The sequence below is a fragment of the Aquarana catesbeiana genome, linkage group LG03 (assembly GCF_042186555.1).
Source record: "Aquarana catesbeiana isolate 2022-GZ linkage group LG03, ASM4218655v1, whole genome shotgun sequence".
Classification (NCBI taxonomy): domain Eukaryota; kingdom Metazoa; phylum Chordata; class Amphibia; order Anura; family Ranidae; genus Aquarana; species Aquarana catesbeiana.
The window spans coordinates 187401838-187418922 of NC_133326.1; the positions used below are offsets into that span (position 1 = coordinate 187401838).

Below are 17085 nucleotides of genomic sequence, written 5' to 3' on the forward strand. Positions count from 1 at the left end.
ATCTGTCTCACCAATGCACCTCCTTTCAGATCTGCCCCACCCTCTTCTTTCTGTCCCACCACTGTAACCCTCTTCTCATCAGGCCAAGACTTAACCCCCTGCTCATCTGCCCCATCACTGCAGCCCCCTGCTCTTCTGTCCCACTGCTGAAACCCCTGATCTCTTCCACCGCTGTACCTCCCTGCACATCCGCCCCACCGCTGTATGCTCCTGCTCTTCCTTCCCACCGCTTTACCCTCCTGCTCATCTGCTCCACCAATGTACCCTCTTTTCATCTGTGATGCCCATGATATGCGGAGTGGTGAAAGAAAGCAGAGATCAGACACATCTACCTGTCCTGGCACACTCATCCTGCTGATCCACCTCTCACATCCAGCCCACGTGCTTGTATGTGATGTCACATACAAGCATATGGAATGGATATGCAATGATGAGCTCAGGTCAGGGGCATTTTTTGAAAGCAGTGGGCCTGTGTGCAGGATCATAAGTTGGGCCCCCGACAGCTGAGAAAAAGTGTGGTGCTTTTGTGCCGCAGCAAAAGTTGTGTGTGGTTTTCATTGCGCTGAATACTGGCTGTGACTTAAAGGGATACAGAGTGCAGGAATTCATTTGTAAGTGACGCAAAGGTTCAGGAATATTGTCAACCAAGAACTGCACCCAATCTCTTCCCTATCACAAAAGCTGATGATTGCAGCTACAGCAAAGTTAGAGAACCAAACAAGGTTTCCCATCTTTTACAATGTGTGGGGGCACAGTGCCTCCCCCTCAGTGCAGGTGCGGCGTAGGGAATTCTGAAATTGGAATGCATTAGTGTCTCGCTGACGTTTCCCCACGCTGCTCTGCTGATGGGGAAGGGAGTCGAGTGCCAGCAAAAGAGGCTTTGCGTGCCGCTTACAGCACCAGTGCCGGGGTTTGCCTACCCCTGATATAGGGTGATCAAGGGGTGAAATGCCTAACAACAATGTGTGTAGTGTGCTGCTTTTTAATAATAATCCCTGTGCTTTGCAGGGATGAGAAACATATAGCTCCCTGTGTACAGAGCTCTATGTTGAATATCAACATAGAGCTCTCAGCTGTGAATGTACACAGCCGATCAGCAGGTCCCGGCCGTGAATGAGTTGCCTGGGACTTGCTGACAGGCTCCCACTGTGTACAGTCACAGCGGGAGTCGGCCAGGGGGCGTGCTTTCGCGCGCCCAAACCCAGGGGTAGGCAGTGAAGTACCAGTACATTGCTTTGCCTAGTGCGCAGCCTGTTCTCAGTACAATGCGCTCGCTAGTTAAATGGATCTAAATTAGATCAACCTGATCTTTTGTTTGCTTTGTATTTGTTTGATGGATACCATTTTGTTTAAAATATTAATAAAACTTTTATCAAAACCTTTTAGTCATGGTGCATCTCAGATCAGGCTCCCCTTACAGCAACCTGTGCGTCCTTAATATTGTCCTGCAGAAATCACCCTTTGAACCCATAAGGATAATCTCCTTAGGTGACCTCTCCTGCAATTTAGCCTTTAATTGCTATCACGTTTGTTTGAAGTGTGTCTGAGCTGGGGGCTCTTGTGAGGGGCCTTCCTCATTCTTGACAGTGACAAGGTTGTCTTAAGCCCAAAACCATCCTTCCTTCCTAATGTAGTATCAGTCTTCGACCTCAATGAAGACACGTTCCTTTTTTTGTGCTCTTCTGCAAAGCACCCAAAGCAAATTGCTCTTTTTTGCCAAGTCATACCTCAAAGCCACAGCCTCTATCGCTAGAGTCTACACTCTAAAGAAAACTCTTCCTGCTCTTTTATGTACCCAATCCACCAAGTTAGTGTTTCCTGGCCATTCCAGCACAACGCCTCTGTTGACCAGCTTTGTAAGGCTGCCATCAAGGTGGAGTTTCAGTCTTCTGTGGCTGCAGCTTTTGGCTGTAATGTTCTTGTAGCCTAAGTTGGGTTTTTTGATCCTTGTTGGATCTCTTGGCACAGTTCTGTTTGCCTAGTTGTTACTCACCTTTCTCATTTGTTTCTTGGGGACATCCCTGGGTCTCTAAATACTCAGCCTGTGTACTGTACAATTAAGAGGAATGTGACTTTCCTGTAAATTTCTTATCTTTGAAGTACAGCACAGTGGACACCCTCCTTTCTATCCCTTGGTTACTTTACATTGCTCACTACAAAACTGAGGATTCAGAGTGTGTGGTAGGGTTATAGGGGAGGCGCCCACGTCCAAACACCTAAAGGTACCAACATATAATTTAGGGTCTGTGTATACTCAGCCTGTGCCCTGTACTATTCCTCTGTGGAATTCACAGGTGCATTAAAATGTTATTATAAATGAATATTCAGCTAGAAAATACTTTTCTTCACTGGATATTGCAAACTAGTAGTGAGTTACTTTCACTTAATGCAAGACAAATTTAAAAAATGGCTTATGGTAAATGTGGTATTGTCATGTCATTGTCTGGTATAGCCTGTCTGCCCTGAAAACTATGTTGGTAGGACTATGAACTAAACCTTTATTTTTCATTCTAGCACTTGGTTAATGAATGGTTAAGTGAAAAGCATGAAAAGTCTGGAAAACATGGGGACACCTTTTTGGAGAGACCTTTGCGGATAACCACAGACCCCGAAGTTCTGGCAACACAGCTAAATTCTTTACCAGGTCTTGTCTACAGTCCACATGTGTATACCACTCCGAAGCACTATATTCGATTCACCTCTCCATTCCTGTCTGAGAAAAAGAAGAAACAAAAAGATGAGGAGAATGTTTTAGGTTACTGCAAAAAGGTATCTTGCTACAGGCTTCATGAATGTTTCTTTGATAGTGTATTAGGAAATGGACTATATGGCATTAGTGTTATTTAATGTACATACATTTATGCCAGAAGAGGTCTTGTTTAACCTTGTTGAATGTACAGATTACTTTGCTGGCATTGGATAGTGTAACAAAAAAAATCTCATAATACCTTTTGTATCTTTTTATGAGACAGAGGAGAGACATGTTACTGATCAGGTTGCTTTTGTTTAAATTTTTCTGTTCTCCATTTACTTTACTTCTACAGTCTGTTAGCGCAGACCATTGTAACAAAAGAACATCTGTGCTCGGCACATTGGCTAAATTAAGCGCCTATTATGAAACCAAGATCAGAGAGTTATGTGAGCAGTAAAGCAAATTTATGCTTGTAAATTTAAATGGTAGAGTGTAGGGGGAAGTAGTTACTTCAGGTATGCTGTTCAAAATTAGTTGGGGGGCCACTTGGTCATTACCTGATTATGTAGGAGCAACAGTGTGCAAAGTGCAAACGTTTATTTAGGTTAAACCTGGATTATTAGATTTATTAAGTTTATCCATACTATTTGTGGCAACATTTCTTCAAAGCCCAAACCCCCCCCCCCGTTTGAAGCACTGTCTCATTTTACTGAAATGCTTCAGTAATGGTGAAAATGTCTTGCTATCACTGTTAGGGATATTTGTACATGTCTGTGTAACTTGTTGCAAAAAGGCATGTTTGAACACTGCATATCCAGCTAAGCATTAAAACATACGTGCTTTTCTGTTTTTTTTTTTAAATGGATACTTTATTATTAAAGTCAGGCAAGGTTTCAGTGTGGATGTGGGTCTGAAGTGTAGAGAGAGAGACTGTTTAGCAACAAAGTGGAGTAAAGATGCTGACATGTGACAAATGGATAAATAAAACATATCATTTGAGGGACCAGAACAATGTTATTGCTGATCTCTTCCCCTGGAGCAAATTTCTTTCCTGCAAACATGGGTTTCAGGAAAGAAATTTGCTTGATTCCCCCATCAACACAGACTGCGTTGATGCGGGAATCCCTCTTGCAGGTCCATTCTTTTCCCAATGGGAGAAGACTGTGATTATTGCTAGCAGCTACAGCAACCGCTAGCGATAATAGCAGGTAAAAACCGGGCAGGCCGGTTGTACCCAAGTTGATCTATCAATCATTCAGCCTGCCCATACATGTTCCAATTTCACCCAGTTCCTTCTGAACCAGCCAAGCTTCGAACAGTGTATGGCTTGCCTAAGTCACCTGGCTGTAATGCTGACTGTTCTTTACATTGGATCCCTGACCCAAAAAACTGTGTGTGTATGAGGAGCTCTGTCTTTTATCTGATTGCTTGTTCTGAGTCAGTAACTCAGAAATGCTAAACAGCCAACCTACTAGCATTTTCAGAAGCTTGGCAGTGGTAGCCATTTCCCCATATTTTTCTTTACATCAAAGAATGAAAGCGTGGTTACCTTAAAATGGATGTAAACCCGAAATTTTTATACATACATACATACATACATACATACATACATACATACTGTAGAGTATAAGATTCCCTATCATTTGAGCCCAGTCTTGCCACACAGAGTTAATCCATCTCTGAGCAATCCTCTTTTATTGTTCAGTGAGATAATTCTTGACAAACTGAGAAAAACTTTGTCAAATCTTCCCCCTTGCTGTGAGTGACAGGTGATTTACATATCTTGTGCACTAGCCTAAGAGACATGCAGTATTTTTTAATTCCCTCCCACTCCTTTCTTCAGCAGCTCTGCAAGGATTGGCTGTTCCACACCTCAGCATGATTTGGCATGCTGAAGTCATGTGGTTACTTTCCTGTCTTTTCACTGGATGTTAGAGATCATAGCAGAAGTTCAGTGTAAGAAATACACAGGAGAAATGAATATTGACAAGTGGAAAGTAGAGGTGGGCGGGGAGTCTACTGACATCATGACTCCACCCACCGAGCTCCAGACAACAGACCCACCCACAGAATATGCAGTTTTTCAGGTCTTATAACAGACAGAGGGGAGACATTTGACAGGTAAAGATACATGCAGGAGGCATGTATATCCTCATAGATAACCCCTATGGCAGTAGTTTAGAAAGGATGACATTGGGTTTACATCCACTTTAAGGAAAGGAATGCTGCCAGTAGGTTGATGTATCATATGAGGTATAGAAGCATTATAACAATGGGGAAAGAAAATATGGTGCATTCTAAACTTTAGAAGAAAGCCAATCTGCATTGTACATTTGTTTTTTCAATGATGTAGAATGTTAAAAACTGGAAAACGTGATATTTATTTTTTTCATTTTTAGCGGTGGCTGAAACAAGCTTTGGAGGAGGAACATTCTGCACCTCTGAATCCATTTGATTCTCCTGCTCAAGATCGATCCCAAAGCCCTAGTACATTTGCAGAAAATAAGTGCCACTTAGTCATGAATGGCAGTTGCCCACTGACAGGTGAGATGAATTTTTGTGTGCAAATAAAAGTGGACTGTTACCCACCCACCTTGGATTATTAATGCACTTTTAAATACCTGTGTGTGTGACCCGACCTTCATGTTTATTTATTTGATGTTTTTGTACAGTGTGCATCCGGGACTTTATTCCTCTAGTGCACATGTGTCAAACACAAGGCCTGAGGACCAAATCCGGCCCACCAGGCCATTTGGTGTGGCCCTTGCAAGAATTTAAACAGAACTTGGCTCTCATTCTTTGCCTTCAACACAGAAAACGGGCTGTGATAACACAGTTGGCCAACTAGCTGTTTCAGAAATCGAGCAGTGACAGCCACTATATATCTTAGAACAGGTGTAATTTAAATCTGTGTGGCTGTTTGAATGATACCTCAATACTATCTTTGGTTTGTCTCTAGAAATATGGTTTATTTGTTTTAACATCTTTGTTTTTGTTTTTTGTCAATTGTAGACCTAACAACCCCTTTGAAAAAAAGGAGAATGTATCAATTGTTGGACTGTTCGTACTCAGAAAATTCTACACCTACTGCATCTCCTTATGCAACACCAACACGTATAGATATGCCTTCTGCAGATGCATCACTGTTCAGTACTCCTCCCAGGATAAAGGTAGAGGATGAAAGTTGTCGTAACAGTTACAAGCAGACTTATTCACCGGTTAATTCTGTAACGACCTGTGTCCGTGGAAATCACTTGCATTTTGAGGTAAGCAACTTCCAATGAACCCTCCTTGTGTTCATAAGAGGATTAGTTGGCTGTAATCTTGTATTTCACTTTGCTGGTATTTGAGATGGCATTTAATGGAACATTTGTAAGGAAAAGGGCTATCAATTTAAAGTTATGCAGCAACGTTTCCTTGATCCTTCCAGTATAGTTTCTTTCTGTTTCGAGCCTGTCTTTAATGTTTGCAACAAGAGCTCGTCTCATCAGATGCAGCAGATGTTCTATCAGATTTTCCCTACCTGCTGTAAACTAACAAGCGGTCTGGTTGGGCCCAACAACCTGTCTTTCACTTCCCTTTCCACAGTTCAAATATTTAGATTGATGAACAAAGTGCCAAGATATGCACTTTATTTTTTATTTTTTATTTTTTTTCAAGTTAGCCCTCCATTTTTAGCTTTTTGTGGAGGACCAGAAACTTGCCTCCATATTTAAAGATATGTAGAACAGTGTTCAGTTAACCACTTCAGCCCCGGACCATTTGGCTGACAAAAGACCAGAGCACTTTTTGCGATTCGGCACTGCGTCGCTTTAAATAACAATTGCGCGACGTGGCTCCCAAAATTGACGTCCTTTTTTTCCCCTCCCACTAATAGAACTTTCTTTTGGTGGTATTTGATCACCTCTGCGGTTTTTATTTTTTGCGCTATAAACAAAAAAAGCGACAATTTTTTTTTTTTCTTTTTGCTATATCTCCAAAAAAATATATATAAAAACATTTTTTTTTCCCTCAGTTTAGGCCGATACGTGTTCTACATATTTTTTGTAAAAAAAAAAAAATTGCGTTTTGATTGGTTGGCGCAAAAGTTATAGTGTCTATAAAATAGGGGATAGATTTATGGCATTTTTATAAATTTATTTATTTTTTTTTACTAGTAATGGCGGCCATCAGCTATTTATTTATTTTTTAAACGTGACTGCGATGTTATGGCAGACAGATCGGACACTTTTGGTGCTATTTTGGGACCAGTAACATCTATACAGCGATCAGTGCAATTATATATGCATTGATTTCTATATAAATGTTACTGGTAGTAAGGGGGTTAACCAGGAGGGTGTGCTGTAGGGGTTAAGTGTGTCCTAGGGATGTTTTCTAATGGGGGGGGGGGGGGGGGCGCGCGCGCGCTATGTGTGACACGACACTGATCACCGCTCCCGATTTACAGGGAGCGGTGATCAGTGTCACTAGGCAGAACAGGGAAATGCTTGTTTACATCAGCATTTCCCCGTTCATCCTCTCCGTGAGACGATCGCAGGTATCCCTGTGGACATAGAGTCCGCGGGACCCGTGATCACACTCACGGAGCTCGTGACGGGTGCGCCCACAAGCCACGCCTTAAAGGGCAACATACAGTTACGTTAATATGCCTGTACATGCCCTTCTGCCGACGTATATCGGTGGAAAAATGCCTTTTAATTCAGTAACTATCAGGAACTATTTTGCATTTGTGCTGGAGTTTTCCCATTGAAAATAACTTTACATTTGACTGCCTATATCACTGGTGTCTGAGCAGCAACTTGGGGAAACCTTTTTATGTAGCTTTCAAAAGTCTTTTGGGTTGTGTGAATAGCTACCTTTCTAACCACTTGCTGCAAAATTTGATTCGGTAATTAGGATTTCAAGCAAAGTTTACCTAAATTATTTTGACACATTTAACATTTTCCCCCATTTTGAGTGGCTAAAAATGACCAATTTTGGAAATTGTCTCAAAGTTTGAAACATTGGACATACACAGATAATGTAGCTTGAAGAATTATGTAGCAGTTTTATTTAATTTGTATGTTTGTTGGGGATTAGTGATTTATCTACTTTCACTCATTATTTTTAGAGCATTTCTTCACCAGAAAGTTCTCCTGAGCTAAACAGAAGATCCAATAGCCAGGAGGTAAGTTTTTCTAAGTCTGTGTTATTTTAAATGTGCATTTCTCCTTACTATTACTATTATCTCTCCTTAAATCCTCATTCACATCTGAGTGTTTTGTAGCTACAAAACTTTTAACATTACAAATCACATGGTTTTAAATCGTGTCTGTTTACACCTGAGCACTCAGGCACCTGTCACTCGGAGTACACAAGCTTCTTTTCAGGCAGATTAGGGTGCTTTTGTACAAACACACACATTTTAAGTGTTTTCAGCCACTACTATAAAAAATCTATGGGGCCAAAAACACACTCCTTCCCAAAAGAAGGTCCTATATCACGTCTCTAAAATGCACCAAAAAAAAGTTTAAGAAAAATAAAAAACTCAGAGGCTTTAAAATCACCCGAATGCACAAGCTATAAAGCATGGGGTCTCATCCTGTGGCCCTCCAGCTGTTGCGGAACTACATGTCCAGTTGGGCATTGCAAGCCACTGACCGTTACAAGCATGATTCCCAAATGCAGAGTCATGATGAGGCTTGTAGTTCGCAACTGCTGGAGGGCCACAGGTTGAGAACCCAAGAGCTAAACTGTGAATGTGAATCATTGTTCACATTCGGTGTGCTAGAATTGCCTACCCAAGAGCAGACTATATAGCCCTTGGAAAGAAAGTTAAAATTTATTGTGCCATTAGTTATCAAAAAACACAATGCAGTAATCTAGACATATAGGAAGCCTAGGACATACATCAAAGAGGTATACAAAATCTACTTGATAAGGCAGATAATATATCCTAGTAGTTAGATCATCTCAACCATTAGGAACAGTAATGCAGTAAGAATTTAGAGATAACAAAGTGGCACTAAATAGCATAATCAGGTCCCATAGAACTTTAACCAAAAAAAAAAGAACATTAGAGAAAGCAGGTTCTATCTACTCTTATCCAATCCAGAAGAGAGATCAACGGGGCAAAAAAAAAAAAAAGTATGATCTTTGCTATCCCAAAGCTTTCACGAGAAACATAACCTTCTTGGGCAAGGACAAAAATTAGAGTTGTGATTCCCACTTGCGAAACTTGTGTACGAGCAACTCTCTAATAACCTACCCTAGAGGGAGATGTCAAAAGGTATTTAACTCTCATACCTGCAGCAGTTTGTGCATGACCAGTTGAGGTGGAGCAAGTCCCAGAGTGTCCAACCATGCCTGCCATATAGAGTAACATTTACGGACTGCATTTCTATGTTGGTTCATTTATTGTTTCCTTATAAGAAAACAGTTAACCTGGTGTACATGACGATAGCCAAAATCTGGTGATGTGCTTTCGTGCAATATAGAAAAGTCTAAGTACCGCTACATTAATTGGAGGGGTATGAATTCACATCTACTGCTCCCAACAAACAATAAGGATCTAACGGAACTTTGACCTTGTAGACTAAGGAGATTGCATCAGTCACATCTGTCCAATAACTGAATAATTTGGGACAATGTCACATCAAATTACAAGTGAGTCCTCCTCTCTGCAACACTTAGGACATATGGGCGAATCTCTCCTCCCCCAGCGATGTAACTGTATAGTAGTGCAGTATGCTCTGTGCAGTAAAAAGATGTGATAACTTGTGAAGGCGAAACTGAGATGGTAGGAATGGACTGTAACTACATCTCCAATACTTTACCACTAATGTCCCTTAAATCCTGTTCCCAGCTTCACCTGCATGGCAGGGATGCAGAGTCTTGTATGGTAGAGCTTAGCGTAGAGTAAATCCGTGAAATCGTGTCCTTATTATCTGGTTCATGGAATATGACCGGTAGCAGGGGATGGTCAGATTGGACAAGAGTGGATTGGTGTCCTTGGGCCTGAAGTGCCTGTATTAATTGTAAGTATTTATAAAACTGCTGTCTGGGTAAATTAAATTCAATTTGCTGGCCTGAGAAGGATTTTAACACATTTTGATTATATAGCTGAGATATAAATTGTATGCCTCCTATAGACAAAATCCCTCCAATTTGCACAATTCACTGTAGACCGTATTGCGCCATAATGGCATTTCTGGAATAAAACCAGTCAATCCCAGGCTGCCTTTAACAGTAGTCCAAAGCTTTCCCATAAGGAGAACTGTGGGTTCTGACTTCAGGAAAGGGGGAATCCCACATTTTAAACAGGCTATAAAATTGGAAGCTCCAGAGAGCAATATTGCACGGATACGGAGTATTGGTAACTGTAAGCGCAAACACACAAGTCCATATATAACAGGAGATATAAAGGGCTGAGCAACTTAGTCCATAGGGGACAAGGCTGGAAGTTCAAGGGTTAAGTGGTAACCGGTAATGTAATGGTTAAAGTAGGCTGGTAGGCTAGGCGGCTGCTGTCCTCAGAGAGCTGGCTCTGTGATTGATGAGAGAGGGGTAGGGAAGGAAGCGCCACCTGAGTGTAGTATTAACAGATGATGTTTAAATGACACCAGGTAAAAACACTTACAGGATAAAAACATATAAAAGGCTCATATGTATAGGTATGTGGTCCTCTGTGTTCCCTCTGATCCTGTGGTGGTGACGCTGCAGGGATGCTGGGCTGCAGAAGGTGGATTACCAGCCGGGAGCTCCTTCTGTGGCCATCAGGAAGAGACTAGGGGCCGGCGTGGAGCGTGCATGATGTCACAGGTCGTCCGTCTGCTTCCGGGTTCGGTATCTAGGGGAGGGATCGTCCAGGGAGGAGGGCTAGCAGGGAGGTTGAGAGAGGCTACGCGCTCGGAGCCACTGCTCCTTCAATAGGCCTAAGATTAGCAGAGAACCACATACCTATACAGATGAGCCTTTTATATGTTTTTATCCTGTAATGTGAGTCATTCACATTCACAGTGCGCTTCGCGCATGCGCAGTAGGGAACCAGCTGTGACGCTGCAGTGCCTCACTTTCGGTTTCTCTTACCCGAGATGGGGGCAGCACCCGAGAGCCGCTTACATTTTATAGGTATATAACATATATTGGTGTGTGCTAAAGTCAATTAGTCCAAAGCACCTGCTGCCATTTTTTTTGCACCCCATTTTCCATGTTTTCATTCATAATTGAATCGCTTAGCCTGGTTTCCATGTTCTATGCATGAATGAGACAAAATTTGAAATGTTTGTCGATGGCAGGAGGCAGTTTGTTTGCAAAGGGCTGGAGAGCGGTACAATGAGTGTCTGCAGGCAACAGTGAAGCATGGTGGAGGTTCCTTGCAAGTTTGGGGCTACATTTCTACAAATAGAGTTGGCGATTTGGTCAGGATCAGTGGTGTCCTCAATGCTGAGAAATACAGACAGATACTTCTCCATCATGCCATACCATCAGGGAGGCGTGTTGGTTGGCCCCAAATTTGCAGCAGGACAATGACCCTAAATATGCAGCCAATGTCATTAAGAACGATCTTCAGGGTATAGAAGAACACAGAGTCCTGGAAGTTAGTTTTCACCCCACAGAGCCCTGATCTCAACATGGTCTGGGATTACATGAAGAGGCAGAAGAATTTGAGGGCAGCTTACATCCACAGAAAATCTGTGGTTAGTTCTACAAGATGTTTGGAACAACCTACCTGCTGAGTTCCTTCAAAAACTGTGCACAAGCACTGTGCACACCTAGAAGAATTGATACTGTTTTTTGAAGGGTGGTCACACCAAATAATGATTTGATTTGGATTTCACTTATGTTCATTTACTATTAATTTTGTCAGTTGATTAAAATAAAACTATTTGCATTTTTATTTCTGAAAGGATTCTTTAATTTACAGCATTCTTTCACAGCTGCCTAAAACTTTTTCACAGTACTATATGTGTGTATATGTAGTATACAAGCACTTACTGCTGTTGTCAGAGCTTTTAAAATGTATTTAATACAATGATAAAGTATCTTATCTACAAGAAAAGGTTTAAGTATGGCAAATGCATAGAAATTCGGGGGGGGGGGGTTGTCTTCTGCTCATAGTATAGTTTCCAGAAGGGCACTCTTCAGAATTTAATTGCTCATAGCATGTTGGTTTTTTTTTTTTTTTCAGGCTAATGAACGGGCAGCACCAGCTCTGGCTATGAACTCTTTCAGAAATTCTAACTTAACTGAAATGGGATTGCAGGAAATAAAGACTATAGGTTACTCTAGCCCGCGGAGTAGGACAGATTTAAACAGACAGTGCCCATCAGAAAGTGAGTCTGTACCAGATCATCATTTAGGACTTGAAATGAATGAACAGGCTGCACTGCAAAAAAACTTGGAGTCCCTGTCCCGGGATAGGACTGATTCAAGCAGCCAGCAGGAAACTGCTCACTGTGGACGGGGCACTGTGTTTTCTTCTTGGATGAAAAGCCCTGAAAGGACAGGGGTGAACTTTTCTGCAGTTAATTCAAATTTAAGAGACTTGACTCCATCACACCAGCTGGAGGTTGGTGGTGGATTCCGAATGAATGACTCGAAGTGCCTAATTCAAGAGGATGCCCGAACTATATTTATGGAAGGTTCCATGTTTTGCCCCTCAGATGAAGGACTTATGTCTGGATTTGGAAGAGCACTTAGTAGTGATGGTGTTCTGGATGGAAATGGAACACCTTTAAATCCTCCACAAAAGAAAAAGGTTAGCTTTTTATTTGTTTATTTATTTTTTTGCTTGTTTCATAAAGGAATGTTTGTTTTTTTTGTTTTTTTTTTTCATTATGAAATTTAAAAAAAAAATCTGACCCACATCATACACCAGTAAAATCACTTACTGTTCAAAAGGCTGGGGATACACTAATTTTGGCCCTTGTGGCTTACCATGTTCTCTCCAGATTAAAGTTCACCTTTTGTAACGTTACACCTATTTTCAGGGTGTAACCTTTTGCAAATTGCACTGAACCCAGTCCCCGTTTTCACAGCGAGCGGGAGATCTTCTCCCCCCACTTAGGGATGTAAAATTTCCGGAAATTTTGAAGCTCGGAAAAAACAAAAATTTTCGGAAAAATTGAAAAAAAATACTACATTAGCACTTTTTTGTCTTTTTAAGATTGAAAGTCATTCTGTTACTTTAGGAACATAAAATATGACTATGGACAATTCTGCTCGCCCAGCCACCTAATCCATTCAACAGTGTTTTGTGAATGGGAAGAAAACAAGTCCTTGACAGCCTTTGCGTCAGGTTGGAGTTCTTAATGAACTACCAGGGCACTGTTGACCACTCTAGTTTCTTCATTAAGCTTCCTGTCAGAATTTAACTGCTTGCCTGTATCAGGAGGTATGGGCAGACAGCTACACAGACAAACAGTCTTCAGGACTGTGGCATTACACCAATGATCTGCTGATCGTGGGTGCAATGCTTTTACAGGTTCCTAACAAAAACAAATGCATGTATGGGTGTTTTTTTACCTGCAAAGTTCAATTTAATTCAGCTCTGTTGGAAGTAATTTACCAAGCCAAACTTTTTTTTATTCTTTCAAGAGTATATGTGGGGAAAAAATTGAAAATCTAATAAGTAGCACTGCTTTTGTATGAGGAGTGCCATTACCTAAAAAAAATCCTTACAGATTTAGCTGTAGATTAATCACAAAATCGCGTACCTGGTACGTCATTTGACTTAAAGTGCTTGTACCGGGGTGGTGCCCCAGGTTTACGTTCCTTGTGACAGCAATAGGTGATTTAAAAAAAAAAAAATGTAATTGCTAATGAACAAGTGCCCCCTCCCCAAGGCGAGGTATCGCCGCGAACGTCTGGTCATGGGCAGTAATTCTAGCACTAGACCTCCTCCTGCACATCTAAAGTGGTAACCTGTAAAGGCTTTTAAAGCTTCGCCTATTGATAGTAAGTTACATCGTTTGTCGCCGTTGTGCGGGCGTGCATAATTTTAAAGTGTGACATGTTTGATATCTATTTACTTGGTGTGACATCCTTTTTTATATTTTACAAATTGTGTTTTTTTGTGCATTTAAACTTTTTTAGTGTTTTTTTTTTTTTTTTTTCCCCCCTGCGGTTTTCATTTTTTGTGCTATGAACAAAAAAACGATAATTTTTTAAACATATTTTGTACGTTTTGCTTTAATAAATATCCAAAAAAATAATAATTTTCATCAGTTTAGGTTGATATATATTCTTCTACATATTTTTGGTAAAAAAAAATAACGCAAAAAGCGTATGTTGATTGGTTTGCACAAAAGTTATAGCATCTGCAAAATAGGGGATAGATTTGTCATTTTTTTATTATTATTATTCATTTTTTTTTTTTTTTTTTTTTTTTTTTTTAACTAGTAATGGCGGCAATCTGCGTTTTTTTTTTTATCAGGACTGCTACCTGGGACCATTGACATTTTTTACAGTGATCAGAGCTAAAAATAGCCACTGATTACTGTATAACTGTCACTGGCAGGGAAGGGGTTAACGGTGTTCCCTATGTGTGTTTTAACTGTAGGGGGGGTATGGGACTGACTAGGGGTGGAGACTGATCGGTGTTCATACTTAGTATGAACATACGATCGGTCTCCTCTTCCCTGAGAGAACCTTGATTTGAGTGTTTAAACACACAAATCCCGGTTCTCGGTCTGTCACGCGCGATCGCGGTTGCCTGGCGGTCATCTCGCCTGCCGGGCACGCGCATCAGCTCCAGGGACAAGCGGCTCGTGCGCCTGCTGTGACGTCTTGAAGGAGTGACGCTCAGCTATGGCAGTTTGTGACAACCTGTCGCAGTATAACTTGTAGCGGCTGGTCGGCTAGCGTTTAAAAAAAAAAAAGTATGGGATCGGCGAGTACTTGGGGGGGGGGGGGGTGTGTATCTGTACTTGTACTCGGTCTTAAAGTGTTATCGGTGCAACCCTACCTCCAAACGTGTTTTTTGTTTTTGTTTTTTTGAGAGGCCTTGAAGAATAAAATGGAGAGTGTTGCAATATGTCACATGGTAGTTGCGCAGTGTTTTTTCAAACGCACATTTTTGGGAAAAAGTACAGTGAAATAAATTTTAGTAAACGCAAAAATTATAACGGTAAAATATAAAAGATATTACGCCAAGTAAATGGATACCAAACATGTCATGCTTTAAAATTACGCACATTTTCAGAACAGTGACAAAATACAGTACATTAAGTTATCCATAGGCAATGCTTTAACCACTTCCGGACCGGCTCACGCCGATGTACGTCGGCACTTTGAAGAGGGATATCGTGATGACAGCAGCTAGCTACCATAACCCTGGTATCCTTCGTCAGTGAGCAGTCCGGTTTCAGATAAAAGTGGTCGCTGTGGTGCGAGATCACTTTTATCGGCAGCAGGAGAGGGCCCCCCTCCCGCCACACTCTGATGTCCTCTGCCGCTTACCGGAGCCATCGATAGTGGCGGAGGCTGCAATCGGGTCCTTTCCCTGGCTTGGTATGAAGAACGAGTGATGGGAAGATAGCCCCCACCCATCTCCATACCATTGCAGGGCGGAAGCGACGCCAAAACGTCACTTCCGCCCATTGCTCTTAAAGCAACTTTTTTTTTTTTTTAAATTGACATTTTTAATTTTTATTTTTCTATTATTATTATTATTGCATTTTAGTGTAAATATCTGAGGTCTTTTTGACCCCAGATCTCATATTTAAGAGGTCCTGTCATTATTTATTTTCTATTAGAAGGGATGTTTTTACATTCCTTGTAATAGATATAAAAGTGACACAATTTTTTTTTTCTCAAACATCTGTAAAAGTGATCCAGCGGCTGTATAGCGGCTAGCATTACTTTTACAGTGTAGGGTTAGGAAAAAGATCATACCGGGATCATAACTTTTATTGCTGTATGTGCCCGTTAGGAAGAGTTAGGTTCTCAAATGAAAGTGACTGAGAATGAAAATAAATCCAACATGTGGAGTTACCACCACAACAGAAACACAGGTCACATTTTCCAATGGGATCACTTGTTACTGGAATGGTCCTTCACATTGAAGAACTATACTCTACAAGTCTACAGGAAGTGAAGGGAAATCTCCCTAATGAAAGGTGGCAAAAAACTGAATACTTTTAAAGATCCCTTATTCTATCCAAAATGATAAACTTTTGGCTTTAGATATATGCTGAGCACCTCTGAATTAAATGCAGACCAATATCACTGTAGACTTCTTTGTTTGTAATTGGCCTTTTTTGTATTTTAAACCTTGCCTGCTTCTTTTCAGTCAGTTATTATGCCTTGTAAGTAAGGTATTTTATGAATGCATTTTTATGCAGGTATCCTTGTTAGAGTACCGAAAAAGACAACGTGAGGCAAGAAAGAGTGGCTCAAAACCGGAAACTTTGTCCTTGGTCACACTTTCCCCACATCCTGAGAGCGGAAATCTTGTGGGGAACTGTGTTGGTGAAAATTGTAGCAACAGTGTGGAGAGTGTGGAGCCAACTGAGAGTGTAGCTAATGTGACTGCTCCCCTGCCAACTGAGGCCCCGAATATCCCCACGGAGGATACAGACCAAACTTCTCCAGCAATGGATGCCGCTTCGAGTGAGAAAAGTGATCCTGAGGTGCAGTGGTAAGCATTTTATCTCCACTTTAAATGACATCCAAATAACACACAGGTTTAGATTTTTTTTTTTCTTGCATCTATAAAATAAATAATAAAAATATTTATCTATCACAAGCACACTACTATTTAACCACTTCAGCCCCGGAAGAATTTACCCCTTGCTGACCAGAGCGCTTTTTGCGATTCGGGACTGCGTCGCTTTAACTGACAATTGCGTGGTGGTGCGACGTTGTACTCAAACAAAATTGACGTCCTTTTTTCCCCACAAATAGAGCTTTCTTCTGGCGGTATTTGATCTCCTCTGCGGTTTTTATTTTTGCACTATAGACAAAAAAAGGGCAGTAATTTTGAAAAAAAAACACTATTTTGTACTTTTTGCTATAATAATATCCCCATATTTTTTCTTTTTTTTTTTTTTAAAGCCAATTTTTTCCTCAAAAATTTTGTATTTTTCTACATATTTTTGGTTAAAAAAATCGAAATAAGCGTATATTGATTGGTTTGCGCAAAAGTTATAGCGTCTACAAAATAGGGGATAGATTTATAACATTTTTATTATTTTTTTTTTTATACTAGTAATGACGGCGATCTGTGATGTTATCGTGACTGCGACATTATGGCAGACACATCGGGCAATTTTGACACCTTTTTGGGACCATTAATACACCGATCAATGCTATAAAAATGGCAGTGGAGGCGTTAACACTAGGGGGCGATCTAAGGGTTAACTCTGTTCCCTGGGAGGTGATTCTAACTGAAGGGGGAGGGGACTGACTAG

General features: G+C 41.0%; 1 protein-coding gene across 13 annotated transcripts in view; it reads left to right on the top strand.

Moving 5' to 3' along the window:
- KMT2E (lysine methyltransferase 2E (inactive)) overlaps positions 1-17085 on the top strand; it is a 181176-nt gene that overhangs the window by 144753 nt on the left and 19338 nt on the right. For all 13 annotated transcript variants that reach the window (XM_073619626.1, XM_073619632.1, XM_073619629.1 and 10 more), the window contains 6 exons: positions 2515-2769; positions 5092-5236; positions 5705-5958; positions 7803-7859; positions 11862-12431; positions 16018-16313. In XM_073619626.1, the coding sequence (XP_073475727.1) occupies positions 2515-2769; positions 5092-5236; positions 5705-5958; positions 7803-7859; positions 11862-12431; positions 16018-16313 (1577 nt within the window). The remainder of the gene's footprint in view (positions 1-2514; positions 2770-5091; positions 5237-5704; positions 5959-7802; positions 7860-11861; positions 12432-16017; positions 16314-17085) is intronic.